General features: G+C 41.8%; 1 protein-coding gene across 1 annotated transcript in view; it reads right to left on the bottom strand.

Moving 5' to 3' along the window:
• pappa2 (pappalysin 2) overlaps positions 1-2279 on the bottom strand; it is a 67766-nt gene extending 65487 nt beyond the window's left edge. Inside the window, exon 1 of the mRNA XM_018753260.2 lies at positions 1433-2279. Within this exon, the coding sequence (XP_018608776.1) occupies positions 1433-2279 (847 nt within the window). The remainder of the gene's footprint in view (positions 1-1432) is intronic.
• Positions 2280-13104: the final 10825 nt, after the last annotated feature.

Raw genomic sequence — 13104 nt, 5'->3', positions numbered from 1 at the left:
TCAAAGTAGAATGATTCTAGCATTAAATTCCTCTGGCATTTTCAGTTAACACCTGGTCGGTCAGGGGGATGAACTCAGTTCTAGTTCTGTAATTCTGAGGGAACTCGACAATACGGGTATGCTCCACTTTACGACGTTTCGGGCAGCGACGGACCGCATATACGACGGTGGTCCCATAAAAATATAATGGGCTGAAAAATTCCTATCAAAGAGCGACGTCGTAGCCGTCGTATGGGTCGTAACGTGATGCATCGCTCACGTTTTAAGCCAAACCAACTGCGCTGCCAGACATATGAAAGTATATACGATTTATGTATAGTATATAATACACGATAATGATAATGTTACTGGTTTATGTATTTACCGTACAGTAGTTTTTATTGTCGTTTCAGAGTGTACTCTTTCTACTTAAAAAAGTTCCGTAATGTAAGACAGTAGTGTACACTCCATGGTGTTCGCTCAACGACGAAGTCGAACTGCGACTGGTTTCACAGAACGGAACCCCGTCGTTAAGCGGCGCACACCTGTAACAGGTAAGAAAAGAGAGGATGCTAAAGACAGCACCAGCTGTTAGGAAGCACTCTGTCCTAACAAACAGAACCGTTGTTTCCTTCTGCATGCTGCCATAATTTCCAATAATATTACAGAATAATAATGAAGGGACCGCACACTGAAGGCCAATACTAAGTCACTATGAAGAGAGTGGAAAGGACTGGTTGATTCCGCTGGTTGGGGAACTGAGCTAAAACTTTTTTTTGAAAACTGTTGTAATTATTTATAATTGAAACAGAAGAAGGTGTTATATAATAGCTGGGGTACTATCTGTTCTCTTTTTAAATGTCTCCGTCATTTTATGTTTATAGTAAAAATATGATACATAGAATAGTAAACACAGACAGTGTAATGTAAATATATCTTAACACCAGTGTTGTAACAATTCATCAGGTATCGGGGGGGGGGGACCAAAAACTATGAGCAATAGTACACAATGCTGTTGCACATAGATATTATAGGGGACATTTGGCTTGCTTGAACATAGGGGGCTCACACCACCCTCTGTTAGATCTGTATTTTAGTTATTGAATTTGCACCTGGTCAAGAGTGGTGCTTTGCTGACTGCCACCTGTCAGCTGATGGCTCTTGACATTGCATTGACAGAACAATGCACAGCCAAACTGAAGACATATACTTGAAATATGATTTGTTCGTTGCAAATCGGCCTGAGATTTTGTGCTTCCAAGACCAAAATGTAGAGAAAAAGATGAAGCAACAAAAGGAATTTCTGGCAAGCCAGTAACTTGGTAATGGCATAGCGCATTAACTATTTCATTGTCAAAATAATAAGAAGGGCAGAAGTTTCAGACAGTGGTGTGGGTTTGTGCATGTGTGCTCACGCGTGTATATGCCGGTCGGGGGGAGAGTAAGTATTCACCTGCGATGATGGCCGGGTCGCTCTGTCCGCCTTCAGGCTTGACCCACAGCTCAACGCTGAACGCAGCACGGGGCAACACCAAACCCAGGGCAGGATGGACCCTCAGCTGCTCCTTCTGACCTCTGAAGTAGATGGTGGTCATCCATTGGGGTGGCAAGTCCTGCTCTGTGAAGCCCCACGACTCGCGGGCAGAGCGGCTAAGGCCCTCATGTTCCCCAGAGTAATCATCGCTCTCATTTGAGTAGCCTGTGGGATGGAAGCTTCCGTAGCGCTTGCGGGAGGCCGCGGCGTCGTCAGGGAAACCCTCGCGTTTCTCCTTCTCGGACGGCCTGGCTGGGCTCCGGGGTGTCCTTTTTTGGATGGGGACACCGCGGTGAAGCCTCTCCCTCGGCACGGGCGGCTCACCGGCCTCCTTAGGCTGACGACCGGTCTCGGCGGCGATCGCGTCCGATTCCCACCCCCTCCGACTTTTTACGCCGGAAAAGGAGCGGTCAGAAGCAGGCACCCTGGTGGCCCCTGGAGTCTCCTCGCTGGCTCCTCTTCCATCTATTCTCCAGGGACCGTGAGCCCCGCTTTGCAGTATCCGGGCAGCAGTACCATGTCCGGTGTGTGAGCTGCACCCTCCTGGACAAGTCTCTTCCTCAGATGCAGCTCCGTCCCGCTGGAAGTCTCTCAGCTTCGGGTGACTCCTGTGCACGGCCCCCAGGGGGCGCTGTCGAGCTCGGCTAGCGGACCTGCACTGTTCATTGGCCAGGGAGGCTTGAAGTCGGTCTGCTTTCCGAGCAAGAGCCCGTTTGTACCTTTGGACATGATTGGACTGAGCAGAGTTTAGCAGCCATGTGTTCATTGTTACTGCAACAACCAGTAGTCGAATACACATCATTTTGATTTTCCCTCCTCCGCGCGCTCACTTACTCTTCACAATAATGCGCGTACAGGTGCCTTCTCCCAGAAAAATAATGATGATGATGATGATTGATGATGATGATGATGATGATGATTGATGATGATGATGATGATGAACAAAGTAGCAGCAAAAAATCCGAGTTTTGACTTTTTGTTGATATTTCACAGAGACTGTTAAACATAAAAATCAACAGCTGCGGTCTATGGCTGAGTTATATAAATTTCACCTCGTGGCCACAAACTTTTTCTCATGCGATACCAAGTTTCAGCACTCGTATGGATTCTTACAAGATATCTGACAAAATACCAGTAGTGTGATATCTGTTGTAAAACAAAATAGCAACGCGAACTCACCAAGACCTGTGTATAATCTTAACATATTCCTTTAGTGCAAATCCAAGAAGCAGTTAGTTAAGGGGTTAATGCCCATTTCAGTGAAGAAAAAAAAAAAAAGAATCGAATACAACTGTATTTTCGATGCGTTCAAAAAATAATATTTCAGTAATGCTGCAAAACAGAATCAACGCGCTCACATGATCAGCTTTTGACTTTGTTTTCTTTTTTTTTTTTTTTCCTCCAGGAATGCAATCCTACATGCAAGAAAAAGTAACATTTGAAGAACTCAGTGCAGGGGTAAAAAAAAAAAAAAAAAAAAAGGAAAAAAGGAAATAGTTTTTATTTTTTCCCCCGATTTATTACCTTGTTCTTGCGCAGCCACGCGAACCGGGAGTCCTCCTCTTTATATTTGGCTTCGGGGGAAAAAAAAAAAAAATGTTTGAAACCCTTCACTTCAGTCCGTTTTCTTGTTCATACGTTCGTGTGTTTTTTTGCGCACACCGGCAGCGAACACATGCGAATCCGCGCGCGCACGGACCCTTAACTATAATACGTTGGGTCTCATCATGACAGGCTGCCTCCCGTGCGGACCTCGGAGAGAACCTGCCCCGCTCCACGAGACCAGCCCTACAAACACACACAAGCGCTCTCTTTTAACCACTGACAGCAATATGCAATATCAGTGATGCGGCCATGCCGTGGTAGCCTCACATCCACAGTGCGCCGCACATCTTTTCTCTTAGTCTTTTTCCTCCTTTTCCCGCTGCAGATATTGTCTGAAACGGCAATCGGCAGCTCGGCTGTAATTAAAATATGTTGCTTTCACTTCTTTTTACTTTGTATTTATAAACTGCTTAGCACTGTCACCGCTCCGTTTGAAAAAAAAAAAAAAAAAAAAAAAAAAAAAAAAAATCTTCCGAAAAGTAATATATTCACGAAGCGTGGAAGCCAATTGCAAAAGGTTATTTAAGGTCTCTCCTCGTCTCTCAATCACGTCCTTCACTTCCAGCGCGACGGCGCTCGTGCTTGATCCCCTTTGCAAAAGTCCACGGAATTTCGAAATTGTTTCCTTTTCTTTTTATATAAGTTGATATTGACATACAGTTCAGTCATGAATGTACTGTAGCTGCAGTTTAAAAAAAGAAAGGTGTGACTTAACTTCAGTGTGCAAGTAATTTTCCAGGTGTTTAATAATAACAAAAATATTCACCGGATCTGGAATAATACTAATAATGGATTATGTGTACATACGTATAATAACTTTCCCCCCCTTCAGGTTGATTTATTTCTTAGTTTTCTTTGGAAACGCACGTAACCCTCTGTCTAAGTTGTGAAAAAAAAGTGGAGTAAGATGTTCTGTGGAGTATAATATTATTATTTAAAAAAAAAAAAAGGCAATAGTAAAAATAAAAGTTGTGCAGCTCTCCTAGCCAGCATGTGCGGCGAGCTCGTGTGTCTGCTGCTCTCTCTCCCTCTCTCTCCTCTTTGGTGCTCCTCCTTCTCTCTCTCTCTCTCTCTCTCTCTCTCTCTCTCTCTCTCTCTCTCTCTCTCTTTCAGGTTTTTCAGAGATCAAACCTAGGCGCTGAAACGTTTTTATCTGTTTCCCCGAGACTGACATCACAAAGCCGGCCCCTCAACTACACATTGTTAAGAAGGGGAAGAAACTTGGACCTGCTTGTCTGGTGCACAGACCCCTTGGAGCCACTGGAGAGCATCTACCCATCTGAGGGCTTTCTTGCTCAACATTTAGGAGCACATGGATAGATGGGTGGGCAGGCAGTTGGATGGATAGATAGATAGATAGATAGATAGATAGATAGATAGATAGATAGATAGATAGATAGATAGATAGCAGTAACCCTGCATTTGCCCTGGGATCTGCTCTGAGTGCAGTGCCTTGCTGCGTTTGTGCTAACAGGTTGTTACAGCTCCGTACGCTGGAAACATCTGCCAGCGAAATCCCTCAAATGATATGAACTGAAAATACGGACGGCATGTTTCTCTTCAAAGCTTGTTTTCAGAAGTTGGGAAACTTGCTTTCTTTAGAGGAAAATAACTGCCACCGAAATTAGACAGATTTAACAATGTCATTGCATGCCGGCATGTTGCATTCACATTTACATTTGTTCATTTAGCAGACAGTCTGAAGCCTGTTAAAGTGAATAATATGTAGTATTTAGTGGGCACCTTTATGGTCAAGGTGAAATTCAATGCTCAGAACTCAGAATCCTTTATTGCCTGTAAAAGCATACCGAAATAGGTTATACTTCGGTGTCAGACATGAAACACAATATAATAATATGATAATATAATAATATAATATACAAGACAGTGAAGGACAAACCAGACAACATACAGAACGGATAGTGTCACATACTACATACTACCTACAATCTTTAGGATCTATAGACCATAGCAGCACAACACACATTACAGGGAATTTATATTTATTAATTTAGCTAAACCTTTTCTCCAAAGCATCTTATAATGTTAACAACTTACAATCATTTTTCAAACTGGGTAATTTTAATAGAGCAGTTTAGGGTAAGTCCTTTGCTCAAACTGGAAGTGGGATTAAAAGCTGTAACTTTTGGAACCAAAGGCAGAAACGTTAACCAGTACACTACCAGCCACACAAATCTTACACTAATCGGTTTACGTGAAACACCTGCCTTTGGATTGTGGGAGGAAACAAGAGCACCTGGTGAAAACCCACACAAGTACAGGGACAACTCAAAACAGACTGAGTGGGGACACCAACATGGCAGAGAATTTATGACAGGTTTCCTGATTTTTTTTTTTTTTTTTTTTGCCGCTTCAAAGATTATAGTTATTTTGCAATTTTACTTACGTAACATTTAACATTTCCTAATACTTAACAATTTCACGGTACTTCAGTTAGCTGATGCTTTCCTCCAAAGCAGCTTACAATTATTTACCCATTTATACAGCTGGGTCATTTTACTGGAGCAATTTTAGGGTAGGTACCATGCTCAAGGGTACAACAGCTGGAGGTGATACTCTAACCTGCAACCTCAGCGTACAAAGGAAACAGTTCTAATCACTACACTACCAGCTACCCAAGTGGTTTGTTGGAAAATCACATCCCATCAACATTAAAAACAACGGACAGAAATAGACAGATATTTTTGGAAACATACAAGAATAATTTGTGTCAGTATCCTGCATATGTCAGGAAATACCTTTTGAGAAATGATTGCCTGCTATGGTTGGAGCTGTACAGCAGAAATAATATGCAAGGGTAGATATTAAACAATATATATAGCTGACTAAGGGGGCTATTGATGAAATAGTTAAAAAGTATGTTTTTCTGTGATGACCTGAAAGGATTGTATTTGAAAAGCTATACCTGATATTGTTTTATTAAGATTGATTTTGCTGGTACGAGATGCTGAAATGACACTTTGTGTTAGACCAGAAAACCTGAAGTAACCCATAGGATACAATATCTTAAGCATTTTAGTTAAAAAAAGAAAACAATGTGTCTCTGCAAAGGAAATTAAAATCAAGCTACAGCCCTGACAGTGGGATGCCTTCTGTTACATGAATCTTACAGCCAACCAGATTTTTTTTTCTTCTGTGTGGACATAGGTTCATGTTCTTCAGCTGATGTCTGAGCACCAAATGTAGTTACAGCAAATTTAAATTACTAACAAAAACACTGACACTACATATGTATGTGTTATACAGGATGTGTATTTATGTATGTGTATGAATATATATAATGGCAGAAAGCACATTTAAATAGTCTGGTATATTGCTTTTAAATAACAGTCTGACTAATATACCATAAAATGATCTGGAATGAGACACTCAGCTGCATAAAAATGAACTGGTTGTATAAATGGTTAAGAAACTGTAAGTACTTTAACTCTGCAAGTCCCTTTCAAGAAAAGTATCAATTAAGTAGACGGGCAGCATGGTGGCACAGCGAATAGTGCTGCTATTTCACAGCGCCTGTGTGGTGCGAGAGGATGTGGGTTTGATCCTTGCTCAGTCTGTGTGGAGTTTGCATGTTCTCCCTGTGTCTGTGTGGGAAGTGCTCTGGTTTCCTCTCACAGTCCAGAGACATGCTGTTCAGGTTCATCCATAGTGTCTGACAGAGAGAGAGTGTGTTCCACTGATGTATGGATGAGTGACCCAGTGTAAGTAGTGTATCTAGCAGTGTAAATCACCGCGGTGAATAAGGTGTGTGGGCTCATAACGCTACACAGAGTTCATTGGAAGTTGCTTTGGAGAAAAGTGTCTGCTACATAGATGAATGTACATGTTAGACCATAATCTATCTATTTCTAAATAAATGCCACAGCTGACCATAGGCAGCAACCTACCAAAGAATGAAAATAAAGAAACACACTGTAACTTTGTTGACAACATAGCTCCTCCATGGCAGCTACAGATACGTTCAAGGAAATGTCATGGACTGTTGAACACTGGTCGCCCCTCCTATTCTTGCTGCCCCTGCTGTGTTCAGCAACCAAAGCCCCCCACTCCAAGGTATTTTCACACACATCCGACATACCAGCTCACCCCAAACAGGCCAATAGGTGGAGACCCGTCTCGCCACAGCAAAACAAACTTAACTAACACATTAAATCCTCCTCAGAACAAAGTGCTATTCTGGGTACAAGCACAGTCCTTATGGATGTTATCCATGGTTATTCAAAATGACCCTGGCTAACCAGTAATTACAGCAAAAATATTTAAACAGGTGGATCTGCTGATATTTACTGTTAAAAATATTTTAGCAGGCTGATATGGAATCATTTGATAACTCTCATCCTTCTTCAGCAGTTTCCCTTGTAAATTAAAGAGCTGTTCTGCATCAGAAGATGAACAGCTAGATTTAAGCTTTTGCAACAGTGGAAAAAAAAAAAAAAATAGTGGTAAGTAGATTAAGACTGGCACAATTTTGTCTCTGTTTTTCAAAGCACAAGAGCAGCAGCATCACTGATGTCCTTCCTCTGGGCTATCAAGTGTAGTCTTTATCGGACAATGTGCTACTCTCTGCTGTACTGTAACATGCTTGAAGAAGAGGGACATTCACGTTGCCCTGAGAAGACCCGTTCATGGGAAGACTGGTTGCTTTTTGTTCTGTGGGTCTCTACCACAGATGACTAGCATGGAATAGGTACCCAAACCTGGATGGCTATTGCAGGGCGCACAACAATTTGCTGTTCCACTACCAAGCTTTTTTACTTTGATACTTGTGCTTGACCGCATGCCAACGCACATTTTGCTACAACAATTCAGGGTAAGCACGCTGTGCAACGATACTACAGCAGGAGGTGGGATTCAAACTTGTGTCCACTGAGTGGAAGACAGCAGTGATGTATTACTTTTACAAGATGAAGAGAAAGGCAAACAGTTGCAAGTAAATGGAGTAGTACAAAAAAAAGGCAAAAATGCCCTAATTCTTTATCAGCAAAACAAGTTTAATATATATAATGTATAGCAATCCAAGCTAGCATTACACAGGGATAGCCGGTAGTACAATGGTTAGAGCTGTTGCCTTTGGACCCAAAGGGCATAGGTTTCAATTTTACCTCTGGCTGTAGTACCCATGAGCAGTGTAAGTAAGTAGGTAGATTAACACTATAAATCACTTTTGGAGAAAAATGTTACCTAAAAGAATAAACATAAATTACATAGCATCCACAGAGGTTGAATTTTCTACTCATGTAAACTTATGTTTACATGGATTTCTTACCAGTGCTACCATGTCCTCCCAAAACAAAAATGAAGCAAATTCACCAAAAAACATAGAAAGGGAAGTTTGGTTTGCCCCAATAAGATAAAAAAATGTTTATTTGTGGCATTAGTGTGAGAAAGTATTATTTATGCACATCACATTATAAGGTTTAACATTTACTGCAGAGTCCCTGAACTGCAAAAACATAAGGAAGCTGTAAAGAACAGACATGTAAACTATTGAACAAGCAAACTGAAGAGAGGCTCAGCAATCTACAAAGTGTGAACAAGCAAACTAAAAAAGCAAATAGGTATACTTGAAAGATTGGACAAGCATGACACCCTAAAAAGAATTCACAAACAAACAGAAAAGAATGAGCTATAGAATCGATTAAGAAGCCGGGATCTGTACCTGACTGACAGAATGAGCACTACGTGCATTTTGCTTTGAGCGGTTCTAAAGCACTTAATTCAAAAACACTTCACCTAAGTGGGGATCCTTTTAAGGCAATCGAATTACCTTGGTTCAAAGCGACCCTACCTTGGATCACTGGTTCCACCTCAAAAGCAAATACAGATGCTCCTCGACTGTTACGTAGAGGTGTGTATTAGGAGTATTAAATGCATTTTGGACTTACGATATTTTCGACTTACGACTGGTTTCACTGAACGTAACCCCATACTAAGTCGGGGACCACCTGTATGCAACTGGATCCTTGTTGGAACTGATGGAAAATTGTATATTATTAACTAGTTTAATCCTTTGTCCATGACAATTTCTAATACAGTTTGTTTCAGCTACTTACAAATTTTTATTTATATGAGTTAGTCTAAGTAATGGAGCAATTCAGAGTAAGTGTCTTGATCAAGGGTATTGAAGTGACTTATAGTCACTAGGTTACAATGTTGTATACATTAATTTGAGGATCCTTATTTGATTAAACTAAATCTAATATCTGTCACCATGAAAAACTTTTACAATTTTAGTTTGTGCTTCATAAGGAAAACAAAATACATTCATGATGATTTTCTTGTGTTAGAATTACTTTTAAAACTAACTGCTTCTATGGTTTCCCAAGAGGGAATACATTTACGTTTATATATTTGGCAGATGCTTTCTTCGAAAGTGAAGTACAACTCAGAGTAAACCAAAATGCATTCCAAAATAAACAGATTGCATACATGCCTATTAAAGAACAGCTTGTATGACATATGAATAGGAAAATGGGTAGATGCAAAGTAACAGGTGATGAAGGATTTACTTCCAAAGGCTTCAGGAACTTAGGACGGACCTGGACCTGGAAGAGATTTGTTCTGAGACCCTTTTAAGACTCTTAGGAAGGATTCGGCAGTCCTGAGGAACAGAGGGGGTTCATTTCACAACATTGGGGCCAATATTGACAGCCACTGGGATTTTGAATTTGGACCCACCATGAGCAAAACAAGCAGGTGATCAGAAATGGTGGAGTGTTGTGCTCTTGCTGGGGTGTGGGAAATGATCAGGTCCTGTAAGTGTTAGGATACAGATCCTTTAACCGGTCTTGAACTTGATTTGGTTGGCTACAGGAACCCAAAGGAGAGAGACGAGGGGAGATACACAGGAGCTTTGGAACGTCAGATTCAATGCATGCAGTGGCATTCTGGAGCACTGGAAGAGGCTTAATGGCAATCATTTCAAAAACTGAATACATCCTTTCAAACAATTTACAATATGAAAGAAAACCAATTTAGTACTTTAAATACACTCAACAGCCACTTTATTAGATACACCTGTTCAACTGCTCATTAACACAAATATCTAATCGGCCAGTCACGTAGCAGCATCTCAATGCATTTAGGTATGTAGACATGGTCAAGACGATCTGTTGAAGTTCAAACTGAGCATCAGAATGGGGAAGAAATGTGATTTAAGTGACTTTGAATGTGGCATGGTTGTTGGTGCCAGACGGGCTGGTCTGAGTATTTCAGAAACTGCTGACCTACTGGGATTTTCACGCACAACCATCTCTAGGGTTTGCAGGGAATGGTCAGAAAAAGAGAAAATATCCAGTGAGCGGCAGGTCTGTGGGCAAAAATACCTTGTTGATGCCAGAGGTCACAGGAGAATGGCCAGACTAGTTTGAGCTGATAGAAAGGCAACAGTAACTCAAATAACCACTCATTACAACCGAGGTGTGCAAAAGAGCATCTCTGAACGCACAACACGTCGAACCTTGAAGCAGATGGGCTACAACAGCAGAAGGCCACACTGGGTGGTACTCCTGTCAGCTAAGAACAGAAACCTGAGGCTACAATTCGCATGGGCTCACTAGAATTGGACAATAGAAGACTGGAAAAATGTTGCCTAGTCTGATGAGTCTCGATTTCTGCTGCAACATTCAGATGGTAGGGTCAGAATTTGGTGTAAACAACATGGAAGCATGGATTCATCCTGCCTTGTGTCAACGGTTCAGGCTGGTGGTGGTGGTGTAATGATGTAGGGCATATTTTCTTGGCACACTTTGTGCCCCTTAGTACCAACTGAGCATCGTTTAAACGCCACAGCCTACCTGAGTATTGTTGCTAACCATGTCCATCCCTTTATGACCACAATGTACCCATCTTCGGAAGGTTACTTCCAGCAGGATAACGTGCCATATCACAAAGCTCAAATCATCTCAAACTGGTTTCTTGAACATGACAATGAGTTCACTATACTCAGATGGCCTCCACGGTCACCAGATCTCAATCCAATAGAGCACCTTTGGGATGTGGTGGAACAGGAGATTCACATCATGGATGTGCAGCCTACAAATCCACAGCAACTGCGTGATGCTATCATGTCAATATGGACCAAAATCTCTGAGGAATGTTTCCAGCACCTTGTTGAATCTATGCCACGAAGAATTAAGGCAGTTCTGAAGGCAAAAGGGGGTCCAACTTGGTACTAGCAAGGTGTACCTAATAAAGTGGCCGGTGAGTGTATATACCAGTAGCCAAAAAATTTTATTCTGTAAAATTTGTATGGTGCAAACTAGACAGAAAATAAAGCAACCCACAAGTGTCCCGTATTTCTGGGAAGTGTTGCAGAATGGATTATATTATGTTTTAAGGAGTTACCGTTACATACTGTGCATTACAGAATTACCATTGCTTGCAAAGTCAGTACTGGTATTTGACGCTACTGGTACTGATTTAATAATCACAGCTTGGAAAGTCTTCAGAAAGATTGAGCTTCCTCACATACAGAGGCCCCAAATTGCAAGTAAAACTATTCGGTAGCAAGGGACTTCCTTGAGCTGAAAATCCAGGTGTACCTGCTTTGGTGGTCTTACATAGCTCTTAACTAAAATTTATTCCAACTCAGGAAACCTTTTCAGCGGGGCAATGTTAAGTGTGCAAAGACCTGCAATAGAATAAATGATTTTCGCAGTTTCAGTTCAGAGGAATTGTAGAGTAATGGGGCTTCCTTTAAATGTGCTCATTCGTTGCAAAAAAAGGCAGATTTTAGTGCTGGTCTCCTTTTCTAGGTGATGGACCACTTTAAGAATCAAATGACAGCTACGGACCCATTTTAGAAATAAAAGAACAGAAACAGCTTAATAGAAAATATTAGACTCCGTTTATTTCACAGAAAATTAGATACATTCACAATGATGTCATAGATGACAGAAGCACAGTAATGTCCGACGTTTTTTTTAGCACATACTGAGCATTATTGTAAAGGCGATAACAAATCCATTCATGGACCCCCAAGGGCTCACAGGACCCCAGGTTAACAACAACTACCCGTTCTAAACCAATTATTTAACTATTTAAGAGGCAAAGGAGGAGCTGGGATCTTCAAGGCAAATTTCTTGCGATGGAAGTAAAATATGACTTTGGCCATTCTAAGCACATGTTCTGCTACTTAATGTGAACAAATGAAACAAAGAGTGGTGTTTTTACACCGGTGCAGAGAGCTATCCATGGTGCACTTCCCTCAGCTCAAGCCGACAGCAGACATAAAACTGCTCCCTCACTGTTTTGCGCCGTCGACAGAGAGCCCTGGAAAGCTGTCTCACACTTGGGCTCTGCAGGTGCATTGCGTTCCTTCGTAAGATCTCCTTTCTCTGTTACTCTTCTAGCAAACAAGCACTTTGTTTTTTTTTTTTCTTTTTTTAATCACACGAGGCTGAACCCCCCCCCCCCCCCCCCACCCTGCAAAAATCCAAGGAGTTCTAATGGCAGATATTTATGTCTGAAATGCGGCGTTTTTGCCCACTCTTCCTCCTCCCCCCCTTCTTTCTGTCAGGCTCAATCTGAAAGCGGCCCAGCTTGGCGCGACTGGCAGTTACGGAGGGGCCCCTGAAGGGGTAAGAAAGTTCCTAACAGCGGGAGGCGAGAATTCTGCAACCAGCCTGCGGCTCTGCCTGCAAAACATTACGCTCTTTTTTTTAAGTGAAAGTGCTTTGAGATCCAGCTGCAACTGTGTTAAAAAAAAAAAAAAAAAAAAGTGAATGGCCACTCCTGGACTCCACCTCCCACTGCAAAGGACCTCCAAGAGATTATCCTCCATTTGAGCCACCCCCCCACTACAAATCTTAGTGACCAGAAAGGAGGTGGGGAGAATTTAACCTGATGTGGCGGACAAATGGGGACGAGGGAACGAGAAAAACACCCTTTCAGCTTCGGTGTTAAAAAACGGAAATAGGTACTGGCACTTAATGCTGCTACACAAAGTCCTAATAGCAGTGTGT

The sequence above is a fragment of the Scleropages formosus genome, chromosome 3 (assembly GCF_900964775.1).
Source record: "Scleropages formosus chromosome 3, fSclFor1.1, whole genome shotgun sequence".
NCBI classification, from domain to species: domain Eukaryota; kingdom Metazoa; phylum Chordata; class Actinopteri; order Osteoglossiformes; family Osteoglossidae; genus Scleropages; species Scleropages formosus.
The sequence above is the reverse complement of the archived record's forward strand: the minus strand, read 5'-3'. Positions and strand labels throughout refer to the sequence as shown.